General features: G+C 28.8%; 3 protein-coding genes and 1 long non-coding RNA gene across 4 annotated transcripts; 2 read left to right on the forward strand and 2 right to left on the reverse strand.

The window, feature by feature from the left end:
- Positions 1–68: 68 nt before the first annotated feature.
- LOC105670123 (uncharacterized) lies at positions 69–1,212 on the forward strand (the record flags this gene model as incomplete). The annotated part of the gene is made up of 2 exons (XM_067352408.1): positions 69–205; positions 530–1,212. Coding segments are annotated over 2 exons (336 nt in total), but the record flags the coding sequence as incomplete, so codon positions are not given.
- On the reverse strand, positions 367–6,383 carry LOC105670126 (uncharacterized). The gene is made up of 5 exons (XM_067352409.1): positions 5,886–6,383; positions 5,518–5,683; positions 5,108–5,285; positions 3,208–3,313; positions 367–2,959 (listed from the first exon to the last, which is right to left on the reverse strand). Exons 1-5 carry the CDS (start codon positions 6,010–6,012, stop codon positions 2,808–2,810), a joined length of 729 nt encoding a protein of 242 aa, XP_067208510.1. The 5' UTR covers positions 6,013–6,383; the 3' UTR covers positions 367–2,807.
- A 2,815-nt stretch (positions 6,384–9,198) lies between these two features.
- LOC136998392 (uncharacterized) lies at positions 9,199–12,279 on the reverse strand. The gene is made up of 2 exons (XM_067350963.1): positions 11,606–12,279; positions 9,199–11,419 (listed from the first exon to the last, which is right to left on the reverse strand). The coding sequence occupies exons 1-2, from the start codon at positions 11,673–11,675 to the stop codon at positions 9,435–9,437; spliced, it is 2,055 nt and encodes a 684-aa protein (XP_067207064.1). The 5' UTR covers positions 11,676–12,279; the 3' UTR covers positions 9,199–9,434.
- A 1,362-nt stretch (positions 12,280–13,641) lies between these two features.
- On the forward strand, positions 13,642–14,967 carry LOC105670121 (uncharacterized). Its single transcript, XR_010888955.1, has 2 exons — positions 13,642–13,995; positions 14,069–14,967. It is a non-coding gene; the product is annotated as an uncharacterized lncRNA (long non-coding RNA).
- Positions 14,968–15,879: the final 912 nt, after the last annotated feature.

A 15,879-nucleotide genomic window follows, 5' to 3' on the forward strand; every position in this document is an offset into this window, starting at 1 on the left:
CCGTATCCGACCGTGGCAAACGGTTGTCTTCATCTACTGCTCAAACCCACGGGATTAAATCATGCTGATATTGGACGCAATTCGCTTTCATGGGAATAATTCTGCTTTATCCGCACGAGCTCGGCGTTCACGTTAGCGACGAAGATATGATAGCTTTTTGTCACCTATGGAGAGGTATAGAATATCTTCTTGGTATCGAAGATGAGTAAGTACGATCTGGCGTTTCCGCGCAAGTTCGCTCATCATTACATTTCAAACACTGCGATGTTAATAGCAAGATCATTATGGCAGTAAGTTTAACTAATAACAAGTTTAAACTTTTCTTTTGAGTTTAACGTATTTCCATTCTAGAATAAATTTTTTATTTATCTAAACATTGGTTTTTAATCTTTATTCAATGCATATTTTTGCTTTTGCTTCTTGATTTTTATTTGTTATGCGTTTGTTGACTGATTTATTACTTTTTATAATTATTATAATATATTATTCTATAATCTGTTCTGTAAAATTAATACGTTTTACCGACAATAAATCTATGCTCTAGATACAACTTTTGTCGCGGCAGTCTTGAGGAGATAAAGCAAAGGGGGCGAAACTTTACCGAAACTTGGGTGAGACCGTATTTACGGCAAGTAACACCTGAATGGGAGCACATGCTAAGATGTTTGGTAGAAGGTACAAATTATTATACGGCGAATAGTCTCGCAATTTTTACTGCTAGTCGCTGATTTATTAGCATTAATATGCCACATATGCGAAAAACGCTTACTTATTTTCAACGATTGCAGCTTATGTTACTACGGTAAGCACAAATAAATAAATCAAAAGTGTATATGCAACTTTTAGTTAAAAATATAATAATTGGTAAATTCTGCACATCTTAATTATTATATTTGTAATTTATAATGATAAATATTTATAATATCTAGTAATTTATAATCATAACATTTTTAATAATTATTTTGCACAATTTCAGCTTTATACTACATTATGGCATGAAAATACAATTTGTACGGGAGTATGTAAACAGGAGAGTTGTAAGAGTCTCGATAAAGCGATTAAATTTGATCGCGAAAAACACAAAAAACTCAAAAAAAGTTCTGCTCAAAAGGTTCCAGATTTTTTCTGCGATTCTTAACTGAGAATGGTTAACAATTATATTCTAAAATGACAGTTTATTTGACATTTATTCTATTTTTGTCAAAATTAAAAGATCTAAGAAAGAAAAAGAAAGTATTCTAAATTTATTCCTTTCTTTTCCTTATTTTACATATTAAATATATAAATAAGTCTTCGCGTGTACAATAATTCATTCTTATATATTCAATAAATGTACTATTTTTTTCTGTTCAGCAATTCTCTTATTACTTCATATTAATGTATTAAGGTATCAATTTTTTTCCTTTTATATGTATGTCTTACAAAACTGTAATTAATATAAGTAATGTTAGTTCCTATATATGTATTTGACATATTATTTGTACGCATCTCTTGAAAAGATTCCTTTCCTTATTTAGAATGGATTGCTTATAATTGCTGGAAATATAAACAAAATTAAGAAAATTAAATAATAATTAAATCCCCTTATTGCAGTGTTAACTTCATGATAAAAACTGATAGTTAATAAATATATATTACTAGTATTCTATTTTTTTCAGATTTATATATATTTTTATATTTCACCATGCTTTAAAATTATGCAACATGAGATTACTTTTTAATAAGATGATGTATGAAACAATCGGTCAAATACTAAATTATAGTCCGAAAAAACAAGTGCATTTTCGCAAAAAATCTAAAAAACAAATACAAAATTTTTCTATTAGGAGAAAAACTATATGCGAAAAATAATGTTCTTGAAATACTTTTATTATTCTATACTGCTAAAAAGTATAAGAAAATCATGTCAAAATATTTTACTTATTCTGATATCTACACTGCTTTTATACCACATCTTTTTGCAATTCAAAAATTAATATATCTGTGACATAATAATTACAATGAAAATCTTATCAAAATTTTGCTTTTTTTGTCATAGCCCAAGAAAGAAACCAGAATATTTATTGAATTAAATAATAATTTAATAATAAAAATAATAAAATAAATAATTAAACAATAATAATAAAAAAATCAAAGCAAACTAACAAAAGCAAGCGTGCAGCAGCGTCAGAGTGACTTTTGAGCGCACCGGTGTGAACCTGGCAATCAACTTTATAAAATATACAAATAAAAAGTATAGCCTGTGTTTGTACTTTAAAGAATTAAAAATTATATATAGGGATTAAAAAATGATCAGCACTCAAATATAATGTTTTAATTTAATTTAATTTTTCAATATCTTTACATAGTTACATTCCTCCAAATTTCTTTCCTCGTTTATCTATACTTTTGTTATACTCTTTAATTCGCACTTACAATAAACTCAGTTTTTATAATTCAAAATTATAAAACTTGTTTGTCGTAGAAGACTTGCTAAAAGACGAAATAAACAGTTATAAATGTTAATGTATGCTATATTTTTAACTTTTCAGGAAATACTTGTATTGAAATCCGAAAATTTATATGCATTAAATTCATATTATGTCATCAACAACATCATAGGTCAACTGCGGCTGACCTTCTCCATTTAACTTCTATATATGAGTAAATTCAATTTTTTTAAATAAACATGTATAATTTAGGATTAGTTGTTAACATGTTAGTTTAATCTAGCAGCGACAAATTCTTTGCTCTTATTAAATATATTTTTTAAATTTGATTAATGCAATTAAAAAAATTTTTATTATATTGATTTATAAAAAAATATTTTAATCAATTTCTAATTTTCTAAATGTTCCCAAAACTCCGAACAATTCGTCAGGATTTATTATAGAATTTGTTCGGAGAGATTCCTGCGTTTTCTGTTTTCCTTCTTTTATAAGACAGTCTCTTTGTTGGGCTAGCTTTGCACGCCACATATCTAGAAACAATAACAGCAAAAATTCCTTCTTAAATATTTAAATTTTTTAATCACCTTTTAATCTCTAAATTATATTTAAAAAAAAGATAGACAGTTTTAAGTATAGAGATATAATAATTAAAATAAAATTTATTTTTTATCAAACACATGGTTAGGTGCTATTTATTTTCTGTTTTGCATTTTAATTTTAAAGTTGTTCAAATTGTTGATAAATGTGACATGTATATAAAACGATAATGATATTTTACCTGTTAATATGTCCATTGACGGTTCTTCACCGCCGTAATCCGCTGGTAAAATTGCTTTTGGTATTGTTCCATATAATGATTCTATTCCTGATGTGTAAACGTGGATCTGAAATAGAACCAATTAAAATTATGGAATTGTTTTAATAAAGGCCAAACTGTAGTTATTTAACAAACTACATTTACATAATTTCAAAATATATTTACTCTGTTGAACAATTTTGCTCTAAACATTGATTTCGCTGCTTTCATAAATATGTCTATATATTTTGGAGCATGGATGAAGTAAATCGCTTTTATCCTTAAACTGTATGCCGCCTAAATAATTGAAGTAATACAAATCAATAATGATTTGTGAAATAAAAATTTTGAGCTAATTTTTTTGACTCAAAATCCTTATTTCACAAGCCATTGTTAATATACGCAAACCTTGAAATATTTTAATTATATTATAATTACTTTTTGTTAGATATCGGTTTATAGTAAAAAAATAATATGTACCATACAAGAATCAAATTTCTTTAACAGAGATGGTGAATACTTTAATATATGATTAATATTTGCACCAGTACAATCCCAAACTGAAACAACGTCGGGGACTATATCGTCTTCCATTCCTGTCTCAAATATCATCGTAAAATACCTGCAATATTAATTAGTAATATGCGTTTTGTATCTTCAAAAGAAAAATGAAGAATTTTATGTATATTTTTAAATATATGTATATGGATTTGTTGTAAATCTATAATTTGTCATTGTTTAATCATTATGTTCGGACGTCATCTGTGGATGAAATACAATCGTTCGAAAATTTTGTTTTATTGAATCTACAAACTGTTCTTTACATCTATATGAGCCCCCTATTTCACAAATGGTGCAAGTCAAATTTCTCAATTGTTCAGAAATAAACATTTTGCGTTCGAACTAACATGGAAATGTATATTGAAATATTTGCAAATAATAGAATTAAAAATTATAAAAATAATATTTTTAATAAGAATCAAATCTTATAAAAAAGAGCTAATGAGTCAATGCTGGATGGTCGTGCAAATATATATTTACCAAATAAACACAAAGAATAAACATTTCGACATGTGATCAGGCCTTTTTCAATATCAAAATGCAACTTATAAGAACTTATACATACGCATTTTATCCGATGTAATATTCTCAATTCTAAATCGCGCGCATTTTATATTTCATTAGTATATTAGTAACCTTAGTTAATCGTTAGCTCACAAACGCAACACAATCAAATAAAAAAGTGTTTTAACGATATTTCTTCAAAAGTGATTTTTATCATAATGTAGCTAAACGATTGGAAATGATATTAATAGCAGGCTTAAGTGAAGCGTCATTATTAAATAATAAGTCAGTGGAAAAGTTCAAGGTTTATGATATGTAAATATCAAAAGTTAAAACAGTAATCAACTACTGTTACTACTGTTTTAATTTTAGTCTGTCTGCGTATCATTTTGATACGCAGCGCGGTAAAGAAAGGAAAGGAGACGTCAATTTCGAGAATCGGCTGAAAAGCTGAATTAATTCCGAGCACTATTATAAATAACCGGTGTAGCAATAAAATACGTGTGGCTTAGCATATTTTATGGTTTAATGCATTTTAAAATTGTTTACTGTTTTTAAATACCACAAGATTTGTTACGTAAAACTGTACTTGCTATGCGCTTTTTTATTTCAATTTTATCATTCTGTTATCATCGTCTTTCCGATTTAAATAAATTAATTTTACTGTCTTCAATAAATATGCTATTCAGCATCTTTAATCTAATATTTACAACGTGTAATCCACTTGCCCAATTTCTTTCATAATTATCCATATATTATCACTTTAGCAGGTGTGATAGTTTTATAGATAATTTATTGTTAGTCCACGCACATGTTAGTGACATGCAACATGTAATGTTTTTGTGAAATAGTACATTTGTTCTACTTTGTAGATATTACATACGTACTTTAGAATCGCCCAAGCATTATATAGAGAAGCGTCATTATTTATTAGACGACAGATATATAATCTGTATCCTTGTGGTGTTAACTTTGGCAAACATACACTCTGCCTAAAATAAGTAAATATTTAAAATAATATTGTACGTGTTTGTGCAAATACAAAAATAGATTGTAAATTATCAGGCAAAAAATTTTTGCAATTAATATAATTATTTGTAATAATATTTATTGCTTATTATTATAATATTATAATTAAAATTTTTAATCATACTTTTTCTTACATTTAAAATATTTTCTATAGCAACATTTATTTAAAAATACTTTATGATTGGTTTAAATGCTTACAAATATGTGTGAAAATGATTAATATCATCGCTAAACGGATCGTAATTTTCGTAAAATTCCGGAACCAGATTACGAAGAGTGTAAAGCGTATCCAAATTTTTTTTGGCTTGTTCGATATTAAATTTTACAGCATAAATAAAAAATTTTAATCGTTGGTCAGAGATATCTGTAAAGCGTAGAATAATATTCGTCATTATCTTAATATATATAATATAAAGAAATGATAAAGAAATTATGAATAAAATATTGTGGAATTGTTTATCATTAAATGTAGATATTATGATTATTAAACTAGTATATTTTTTAGATTTTTAGATAATAATTAACGAATTAATCGATAAAATTGATTGAAAATTAGAAATACAAACCTTGAGGAAGATGACTTTGCTGTTTCAGCCACAGTCGAAATTTCGACAACAATTCTTCCAAAAGTTTTTCGTCTCCACCACTATTCTTCAGAACCTTATTAAGCGTAGGTACTTCGAGCTTCAACATTTTTGTTACCGTTTGTTTCTTCACCAAATTGTTTCGTATATATATAAACTAAAATTACACATATTTCGAGTTACATGCTTTTGTCACAGAATAAAATTAGAAATAGAATTTTATTTTGAATTCTATATTATCTCGCGTGTTATACATCGAACAAAATGAAATAGGAGTTGATAATCGTGAAACATTATTATTAATATTAGATTACATATAATATTACATACGAAATATTACATTAATATTATAGTTTATCTCCGATGATTATCCCACTGACTTAGTTGTTTATGTAATATTAATAATTTTTTATAGTCGCGATAAGATTTAAACTTAGAATTTATACGAGAATCAAAAAGTATACTGGAAACAGATCTGACGATCAGAAACGTTACATTCCTTTGCTAGCGTCTTTTATACGTTATCCCCACTCTATACATTTGTTTTAAGTCACGGAAGAATCCACAATTATAGATTTAGCACGGACATGCACCCCTCGGCCGTTTTACCATAGCGAAAAGTGGATCTGGCCATGTAGTTCCGCCGGCTTTAAAATTGATCCAGTTGGCATCACTGTGCGGCCTAGAGAAAGCATCGTATGATAAACGGCATGGCGCCTCTTATGCCCGGACTAGACCGGAGGATGCTCCTACTTGTGGCTTAGTGCATAGTTTGACAGGTTAAAATTATATTAAAGTTGACTTCCAATCGTATCAACCATATCAAATAATTTTTTTTATCCAATTAAATCGATTCGGTCGGTCTATCAAACTATGCACTCGAATTAGTCACAAGTAGGATCATCCTCCGGTCTAGTCCGGGTATTAGGCTTCTCTGTGCTATGGTTCTGACGACCCTGTAAAGTTGTGTTAAAACTGCAAAAATATTTTAAATAAATTTTTTTAACATTAATCGGATAGCACCGCTCCTAACGCTCGGCGGCGCTGGCCCAAGCGACTGCAGTGCGTGCGGTAAGAAGAAAGGAGGCGTGTGCCGCGAGAATCGACTGAAAAGCTGAAATAATTTCGAGCACTGCATTAAATTATGTATAATATCGTTATCAACATCAAAACGCGGCTGATCTTCTCCATTTAACTTCTACATATGAGTAAATCCAATTTTTTAAAATAAGCATGTATAATTTACAGGGTTGGGAAAGTTATTTTGTAAAAGTATCTAGTTAAAGTTACAGTTCTTTTCATTGAAAAAACAACTACAGTTACAGTTACAAGTTACCGATTCTAAAAAGTAACACGTTACAGTTATAGTTATTCAAAATGTAACTAATCGTTACTTTTCAGTTACTTTTTTGCAATAAATGTACACTACTATTTTTAATATACGAATCTTACATTTCAAGATTTATTAACTTATTATATACTACATAGGTACTTAATTTTATGTTATATTATTTTATATGTAATAAATCACAATTGTTTTAAACTTAAAATAAAAATACATTTAAAATATTAAATTAATTAATAATTTAAAATAAATTATTATACACTTAGAATAAAAATTATAGAATTAAGATTTTTTAGTTTAAAAATTCACGAATTTCACACAAACAGTCGTAACTTTCCGAAAAATTGTAGACTAATGTTTCAGTTCTTCTTAAAGTCTCAATTTTATGCTTATATGATAATCATCCTCAAAGATAATTTATTACTAGGTAGCAGTGCATTCTTTAAATGAGAATTTGTTTATTTCTGTTGAATTTTATAATTAATATCTATACGGTTATCCGTCTATTTATTTAACAAATATCGAATCTACACTTAATATGACAAATTTCATTACAATTTTGTTCCTTTCCTTATGCATATGTTTATGTGACTATGCAAGTTTGTCTGGATAGGCCCTAATTCTTACAATTAATACAACCATATATAGAATATTAAATTAACTGTTAAATTAGTTACTAGTTACCATAAATATGTAACTAAGTTAAGTTACAATTATAGATGAAAAAAAAGGAACAAAGTTAAGTTATAGTTACCGAAAAAAAATAACTGTAACTGTAACTTCGTTACAAGTAACGAGTTACTTCCCAACCCTGATAATTTACAATTAATTATTAACATGTTAGATCGATCTAGCAGCGACAAATTCTTTGCTCTTATTAATTATATTTTCCTGATTTGATTAATGCAATTTAAAAAAATTTTGTTTATATTGATTTATAAGAAAATATTTGTGAGATATATTTATAAAAAGTTTTATTTGTTTTAATTACAAGATATTTATTTCAGATAGATAGATAATTTATTATTTTGTGCATAAAAGTATTAAGATAACTCTTGAAGATAATGGTTAAAAAAAAACTTTATTGAAAAAGAATATACAGAACGCAATATTACGCAACGCACAGAACGCGACGATACTCGATGCACGCCATATAACTAGAATATATCACGCATAGAACAGAAAGAAAAAGGAAGAACGGAAGTCGCTATCGTGTGTTGGCGACGCACAGCGGGTTGCAAGAATATAAACAAAAGGCGCGAAAAACAAAATGCACTAGAAAGTAAAATAAAGAACATGCATGCGAGACTAGAAAAGAAATAAAAGTTTGATAAAACTCAACACTCCCGCCCTTTGATAGTCTCCATGCTTATGCACGTCATTCCAATATTTGTACGTAGTTTCTTAAAAATATCTCGCCCGAGCGACTTTGTTAAAATGTCAGCTAACTGATCTCGGCTACACACATACTGAACATTAATATCACCATTCTCATATTTCTCTCGCACAAAATGATAACGAATATCAATGTGCTTGCTTCGCCTATGGCCCGAGTAGAAATCTGTCATGGAATACCAGATGTCTGAATAGTATCTATTCAGAAAGTGTCGTGGCATTCCCTAATAAGTAATGTTAGCCGGGCTCTAAGGAGGACTCTAAGCAGTTTTCCTTTGTTCGAGATAGGGTTTTCCCTAAATGTATCAAGACTGGAAGTCTAGTCAGTGGTTGGTCGGAAAATGATCCGAAATGCCTTGACTAAAAATACTGATGGGAAACTGACAGGGCACTAGGCCCCTTTCAGTGTTTTCAGTCAAGGCATTTCGGGCCATTTTCCGACCAACCACTGACTAGATTTCCAGTCTTGATACACTTAGGGAAAACCCTATCTCGAACTAAATGACGCTAAGTGAATAAGATTATGCATATTGCGTAGCTAATTCATACATTCATTACATTTTACACAATTACATATATTTTGTACGTATTATATTTTATACAATTATATTTTATGCATATTTTATAACATTAATTATATTTTATAGAACATTGATTATATATATATTTTTTTAATTTTCACAATTATTTTATACAATTTTTTATAAATGAAGAAGTGGCATAACGTATGATTTTTTTCCCCCGTTACGCTGCTAACAAGGACATCCAAACGTACCATTTTTGATTTAATTTTATGTAATCCACACGTTATTTTTTTTGGATCTTTCTTCATTATCTACAATTTCCCATTGTTTTAATTTTTTAGAAGAAAAAGGATAAGCATACATGGAACTTTTGATCTTCATCAATCTTCCCACAATTATAATATCATTTATTTCTTTCATTGATGGAATGTACATATCTGTAATTTTAACTACTTTATCATTATGAAGCAATATTGTATTGTTAGGTTCTTTAGTAGAGAGGACAACATTTTTCCATTTTAACTTTTTTACTAAAACATCCCCAGATGACAAGATTCGTCCAAATTTTTCGATAGTAATAGTTGGTGGTGGATTTTTTTTAACCGAATCAATCGACCACAATTCACTGTACCTATGACACAGTTGTGCTAATGGATGTTTACCACTGCGAATTTTTTGTTTGATTTTTTTAATAGCATTTTCAAACGGAAATGCAGTGATCTCACTTAATGAGCAACTTAAATTTTTTGCATCGTCAGCCAAGTGAATGAGATTGTGCATATTCAAAATTTGTGAAGCTGATCCATAAAAATTACGAGCAGTTAATACAAAAATTCGCAAGTATGTTTTAGCTTTCGCATTATATTTTAAAGCCAATTCTTTACTGCAAAGAATTCTGCACGCAGCATGAAATAAAAGAAAATGCCGGTATAATAATTTAGGCAGAATACCTTTTAAAATAACAGGGCCACTATATAATAGAAAAAATCGAAATTCTGTTGCCTTCCATTTCAAAATATCCACTAGCGATCTTGTAGTTCGTTGAAATTCCACTGGTATTTGAGATTGAAGGGCAAGCAATCGCCGAGAAATTTCGAGTCTACCTTGCACGCCTAATTTTACGTTGGAATTACTTTGAATCCAATAATCTAATAATAATTTTTTCATTACACCCAAGCAACAAAGATGCATGAAATCTAGCACAAAATGAAAAATCATATCAATTGTTGGTATAGTAATTAAAGGTGTTTTACAAATGTGATGTTCCGGATTTTCTTCGAGTCGAAATGATAAATCTGTTCTTTCTGCACAGTCAATTTCCGGATAAATCATTGTCTTATTTGAACATTTCGTTTCATGAAGAGCAACTCGTTTTCCACGAACAACGCATCGTTTGCAAGCATAATATCCTCCATGTCCTTTTATGCCCTTAATAAACGAACGAGCTGGCCTGTCACAGACAAAACACATGACGTTGATTTTAAAAATTTGATTTTCTAAAACTATGTTATTCGTTTGTAATTCATTAATCTCTTCGATAAATTTTTGTAAATATAACTTCAAATCATTTGGTTTCTTATCACCTGCATAGATTGCTACAGGAAATGGCTCATATAAATCTGGCTCAAATTGAACTTTGCACATGATTGGCCATAACTGAAGAGCGCTTGATTTATATGGCGATGTTCCATCGATACCAAATATAAGATTTAACGTATTATTTGCATGAAGTTTTACATTAATACATTTACGAAGTCCTTCGGCTATACTAAAATAAACAAATTCTGCTGTAGTTTGGCCACGACTTAATGGGAATTGTTCTATGTTAAATCGGACAGAGTTTGTTCTCAGAAAAGTTTTAGCTGATATAGGCAGAGTAGGAAGCAAACAATTTCTTAATATTTTTAATAAAGCATCCAAAACGATATGCGGGATGTTATTTTGAATGGCCCATGCTCGTAATTCCATTATTTCCTTTACTTCTACGTCATCTTCGATTTCATCGTCACTTGTAGTTTCGTCGTTTATTTCGTCTTCTTTTTCCGATTCTAAATAAAATTCTTGTTCATCATGAACTTCTATTTCGACATTATTTTTTTCAATCATTTCGTCTTCTTCACGTTGTTGCTCTATTTCCATTTCGTCTTCATTACTTATGTCTGCGTCATCTTGTTGTTCTATTTCCATTTCTATTCTGTTTTCTTCTTCATCTTCTACTTCTTCTTGACAATCCGTATTTTGAATATTATCCTCTGTGAAAGATTAAAATAATAAAAAAAAAGTATTAAAATGCTCTTTATTGACATTTATGGAGAGATTTAACATTTTTTCCACAATAAAAGATCGTATTTTTTTAATAATTTTTAATCACAGTTTTATCGAGATCCCTTTATATATATAACACTATAAATAATAAATATATTAACATCATTACTTACTTTCTTGAATTTTATATAAAGCACGTTTGCGTCTCATTCGCATTTTTGCCGTATACTTTATTCTATCCATTTTTATGATAGACTATGAAACAAAAAAGTAAAAAGTAATAAGTAGTAGATAGTACGTAGAAATAAAAAAAAATAAATAACACGAACACAATTATAATATAATTAAACCTTGATGTTAATTTACTATTTTCTAGATTTGCAATGCAAAAGTTTCAGTCTTTTATAAACGACAAAAAATAATAATTTCAGATTACGTTCACGGATGTTAAATACAGTTTCACGCTGCACTTGAAGTTGATCGTATCTCTTAATACACTCTGAATATGTATAAATATTTAGCGCCTTTAACATCCGTGAATGTAACCTAAAATTATTATTTTTTTTTATAAAGTGAATCAGTGAAAATGTTACTATAATGTAACTATAAACAATAAAATAGAATTTCACTAAGATTCACTGAGTATTTCACCAATATTCAGTAGAAACACTTATTTTTTGTTTTTTATCGTAAAACTTACTGTGATTATGGTCAATGAAAATAAAATTTCGCTATAAAATCAGTACTTTATCTATTGGTAATGCTGATTTTGTATTTACTGCGATACCATATTGTATAAACGCCTCTATGTAGAGGGACAAATTAGGCAAAATGGTTATTGACTTTGATAGATGTTTTTAGAAAAGTTTAAATAAAGAGGATTGAAGATCACAGATTGAAGACGGCGCAATCGTTCGTTAGCTTTCGAAGTAAGTAGTGTACTGAGAACTAAATATTCCGGGTGCTGATCGAAGCGAGCGTGTTTTACCGAAGTGTGTCTAATACAAGGCGTGTGTCTAATACGAGGTAAGTAGTTTTAATATCAAACGATTATTTTTTTTCCTCTTGTACTACATAACATCCAGCAATTATTATAGTCATAATCGATTACCAATTTTACAACAGAAGACGATTAATAATCGATTGCAATTATTTTCTATTTTTTTTTGTATGCTGGTAATTGACTATGATAACGAAAGCATGTTAACCTTAAAATCAATTGACATATAAAATACATGTTTTATCTCATGTGTAAAAGTTTTCGTGAAGGTAAAAGAAATTTTGACTGAAAATAATGGCAACTCGAAAACATCACAGCCAACATCATCCATACGCTACACCCTCTAAACGTTCTAAAGTAAGTTGTGAAATTCTAATATAAATAATATTTAATATTCATTTCATTAAGTTTTGACTTAAATGTGTTATTAAAGCTGATGGATACTGAACGCCATTATCAAATTATCGAGTTCCACGAAGAAAATTGTCTCCAAAAAATTGTGGATGTTGTACCAACTAGTTGGATTACATACGACATAAAATCATGTAGGCTCGTTTCACCATTTCCGGAGAACTTGAAAATGAAAAAAGATCGTGATTTCTTACACCATCTTGTGCGAACAAAATCCAATCTTCTGCAGAGTTGGAGAAAATGGCCAATTATTATACGAGGCGATTCAAGTAAAAAACATTACACATTAACTAACAAAAAATTTTATAATTTATTTTTTTTTTTTTTTTAACAATAAAAAATTATTGATAATTATAATAATTAAAAAAAATAATACGTACAACAATTTAGGTAATAAGTGTTGCAAAATTATATTTTCAACATATGTTGCATAATAGGAAACATAATTAAAAAAAAAATTAATAAAAAGTAAAAATAACTAAAATAATAAGTAAAATAATTTGCTATTATATTTTCAGATAACTACACTGATGCATTAGACAAAATTAAAAAAATTAAAAACTAAAAAATACGCTTATACAACAGATTGCGAGAAACATGCTGAAGAAAAAGCATTAAAAACATTTAATGCAATAAAGAAAAAAAATTTTAAAGACAACGAAAAATTGGGAAAAAAACTATTGTCCCAAGTTCCCCAGCTGGACGATGAAGAGGACGATTTAGAGTTGAATGAAACTAACAGTTAGTTATAAGAAAAAAAATATTCGTCCACAAATTTTATGTTTTATAAATGTCCATTATTTTTGCAGGTTTAAAAGATTCAAGTAAAGATAGCAGCGAAAGCGATTCCGAAAATTTCCAAAGAACTACTACTTTTCTTGAGGCAGTAATAGAAAACAAAAAATCATCTACAAAATCAAAAGAAGATAATCTGTCATCATTATCAAAAAATGATATTTCTGACAATGAATTGTATATTGCTGAATCACCGAGTTGTAATTATAATGCAATTATTCTATTATTTTGCTACAATATTAATTTTTTTTATATTAATTTTAGTTATACTATTTTTATTTATAGTCCATCAATCAAAAACCCAAAAACCCACTGATAACTTATCTGCTCCAGATACTTCAAAAAAAATTTTGAATGGTACGTATAAAATGAAATATACTTGTAATTACTCTCTTGTAATCACTTTATTTAAATAATATTTATTTTTAAGGCATTAACGATATAATATCAATGCAAAGAAAATTAACTCTGCAAATCACATCGATGGCAAATGAAATAAGAGACGTAAAAGAGATATTACGCGTTAGAAATATCAATCAAGATGATGATTGTATAATAACCTTTACTGATTTCATGGAGAAATACGAGTTAAACATGCCTTTTAGTGCTTTAGAAGACTTTCAAGAATTTGATAATCGTCTCAAAATTGAAAAAAATTTTCAGTTGGAATTCGTGAGCATTAATATCATAAAAATTAAAGAAACTATTAGATAACTATTTTTTATTAACACAAATTTAGTCTTTGAGTGAAAATGTATTTTATTCATATTTCAGAAGCGATCCATCTATGTAACAATAGATAGGGATAATAGTGTGTCAAAAATGTTGACAAGTATTTTGAGAAAACTTGTCAAAAGAGTAGTTATGTGCCAGTATACGTGCCTTAAGCAACAGGGCACTAAACTAATATTTAAAGATACAGTGACTTGCCGTTGTATCATCGGTAATATAATTAATTTGTTCCGATTCTGACAAAAAATCTTTCTAAATTATTAATTGTAGACGACTGTGCTTAATAATTATTGTTATTAAATGCAATGTATTATTTCAGATATTGTATTTAAAACATATAACAAAGATCAAGAAAATCCAGTAGTGACAGAAAAATCTTTCTTTACTTGTCTAGGTAACGTAATCTCTAATGCGAAGGATTGGGAAGGCCAACGTACTGCAAGAAAGCAGAGTAAAGAATAAAAGAAAATGTTATTTTTATTTATTGTGTTAAAAATTAATTTTGAATTTATAAGTTTAATTTTAAGAATAAAAGATTTTATAAGTGTTACATTTAAGAAAACTTAAAAAATGAAATAAAACTCTAAATAAAATAAATATTTTAATATTTAAAAAAGTTTAAGTTGTTTTGTATTTACTGTACCAAAATTTAAAGAAATGTTTCTATATATCCAAAAACCGATTTAAAAAAAACTGCCCAGAGCCAGTCCAGAACTGACCAGAACTAATTAGTAAAACTGCCCAGTTTTCGAAGAGGCCAGTCGTAACTTTTATGGCTGGAACCACGCCTGCTTTCCTTATCAGTGCCTGTCCAGACATCAGAAAAAACTATCAAAAATCCTACCAGTTCCTAATCATGATTTCTACTCGGGGGAATTCTGGGTTACGAATTAATTTTAACGCGCTTTGATTATCAACGTTGATGATGATTGGATTTGTGCACTGATTTTCGCTATCATTTAATAGCTGCTTAAGCCACATGGCTTCTTTCACAGCCTCACACACCGCAATCTATTCTGCTTCAGTAGTACTCAACGATACGGCCCTCTGTCGAGAAGAGCCCCACGTGACGGCACCTCCCGCTAATTTAAATAGATAACCCGTTGATGATCGGCGAGTGTCTAAATCACCCGCGTAGTCCGCGTCTGCACTGAGAGAAAAATCCGGTTAAAATTGATCGGAAAATCCATTCAAAAGGTAACAAACGGATATTATTGATCTCTTCAATCGGAAAAAATAACCGATGAAGGCTGAAATGACCGATCAACAATATCCGATCAGAAAATTCCGATTAGAAAATATCCGATCTAAAATATCCGTTTGTTACTTTTTGAATGAATAGTCCGATTATATTATGTCCGATCAATAACATCCGATGTAACATCTGATCGGAATTTTCCCCTTAAATATACCAATTAATATTTTTAAAAAATCCTTGAATATAATTAATAAATAATTTTAAAAAATCATACATATTAAATATATAAATATTTTCAAAAAATCCTTAAA

The sequence above is a fragment of the Linepithema humile genome, chromosome 3 (genome assembly GCF_040581485.1).
Source record: "Linepithema humile isolate Giens D197 chromosome 3, Lhum_UNIL_v1.0, whole genome shotgun sequence".
NCBI lineage: Eukaryota > Metazoa > Arthropoda > Insecta > Hymenoptera > Formicidae > Linepithema > Linepithema humile.

Coding starts and splice junctions, on each gene's coding strand:
- LOC105670126 (XM_067352409.1), bottom strand. CDS start 6,012: ATGTTGAAGCTCGAAGTACCTACGCTTAATAAGGTTCTGAAGAATAGT. Junction 5,684..5,885: donor GCAAAGTCATCTTCCTCAAG/GTTTGTATTTCT, acceptor TACGCTTTACAG/ATATCTCTGACCAACGATTA. Junction 2,960..3,207: donor GTCAATGGACATATTAACAG/GTAAAATATCAT, acceptor TATTGTTTCTAG/ATATGTGGCGTGCAAAGCTA.
- LOC136998392 (XM_067350963.1), bottom strand. CDS start 11,675: ATGGATAGAATAAAGTATACGGCAAAAATGCGAATGAGACGCAAACGT. Junction 11,420..11,605: donor TTTATATAAAATTCAAGAAA/GTAAGTAATGAT, acceptor AATCTTTCACAG/AGGATAATATTCAAAATACG.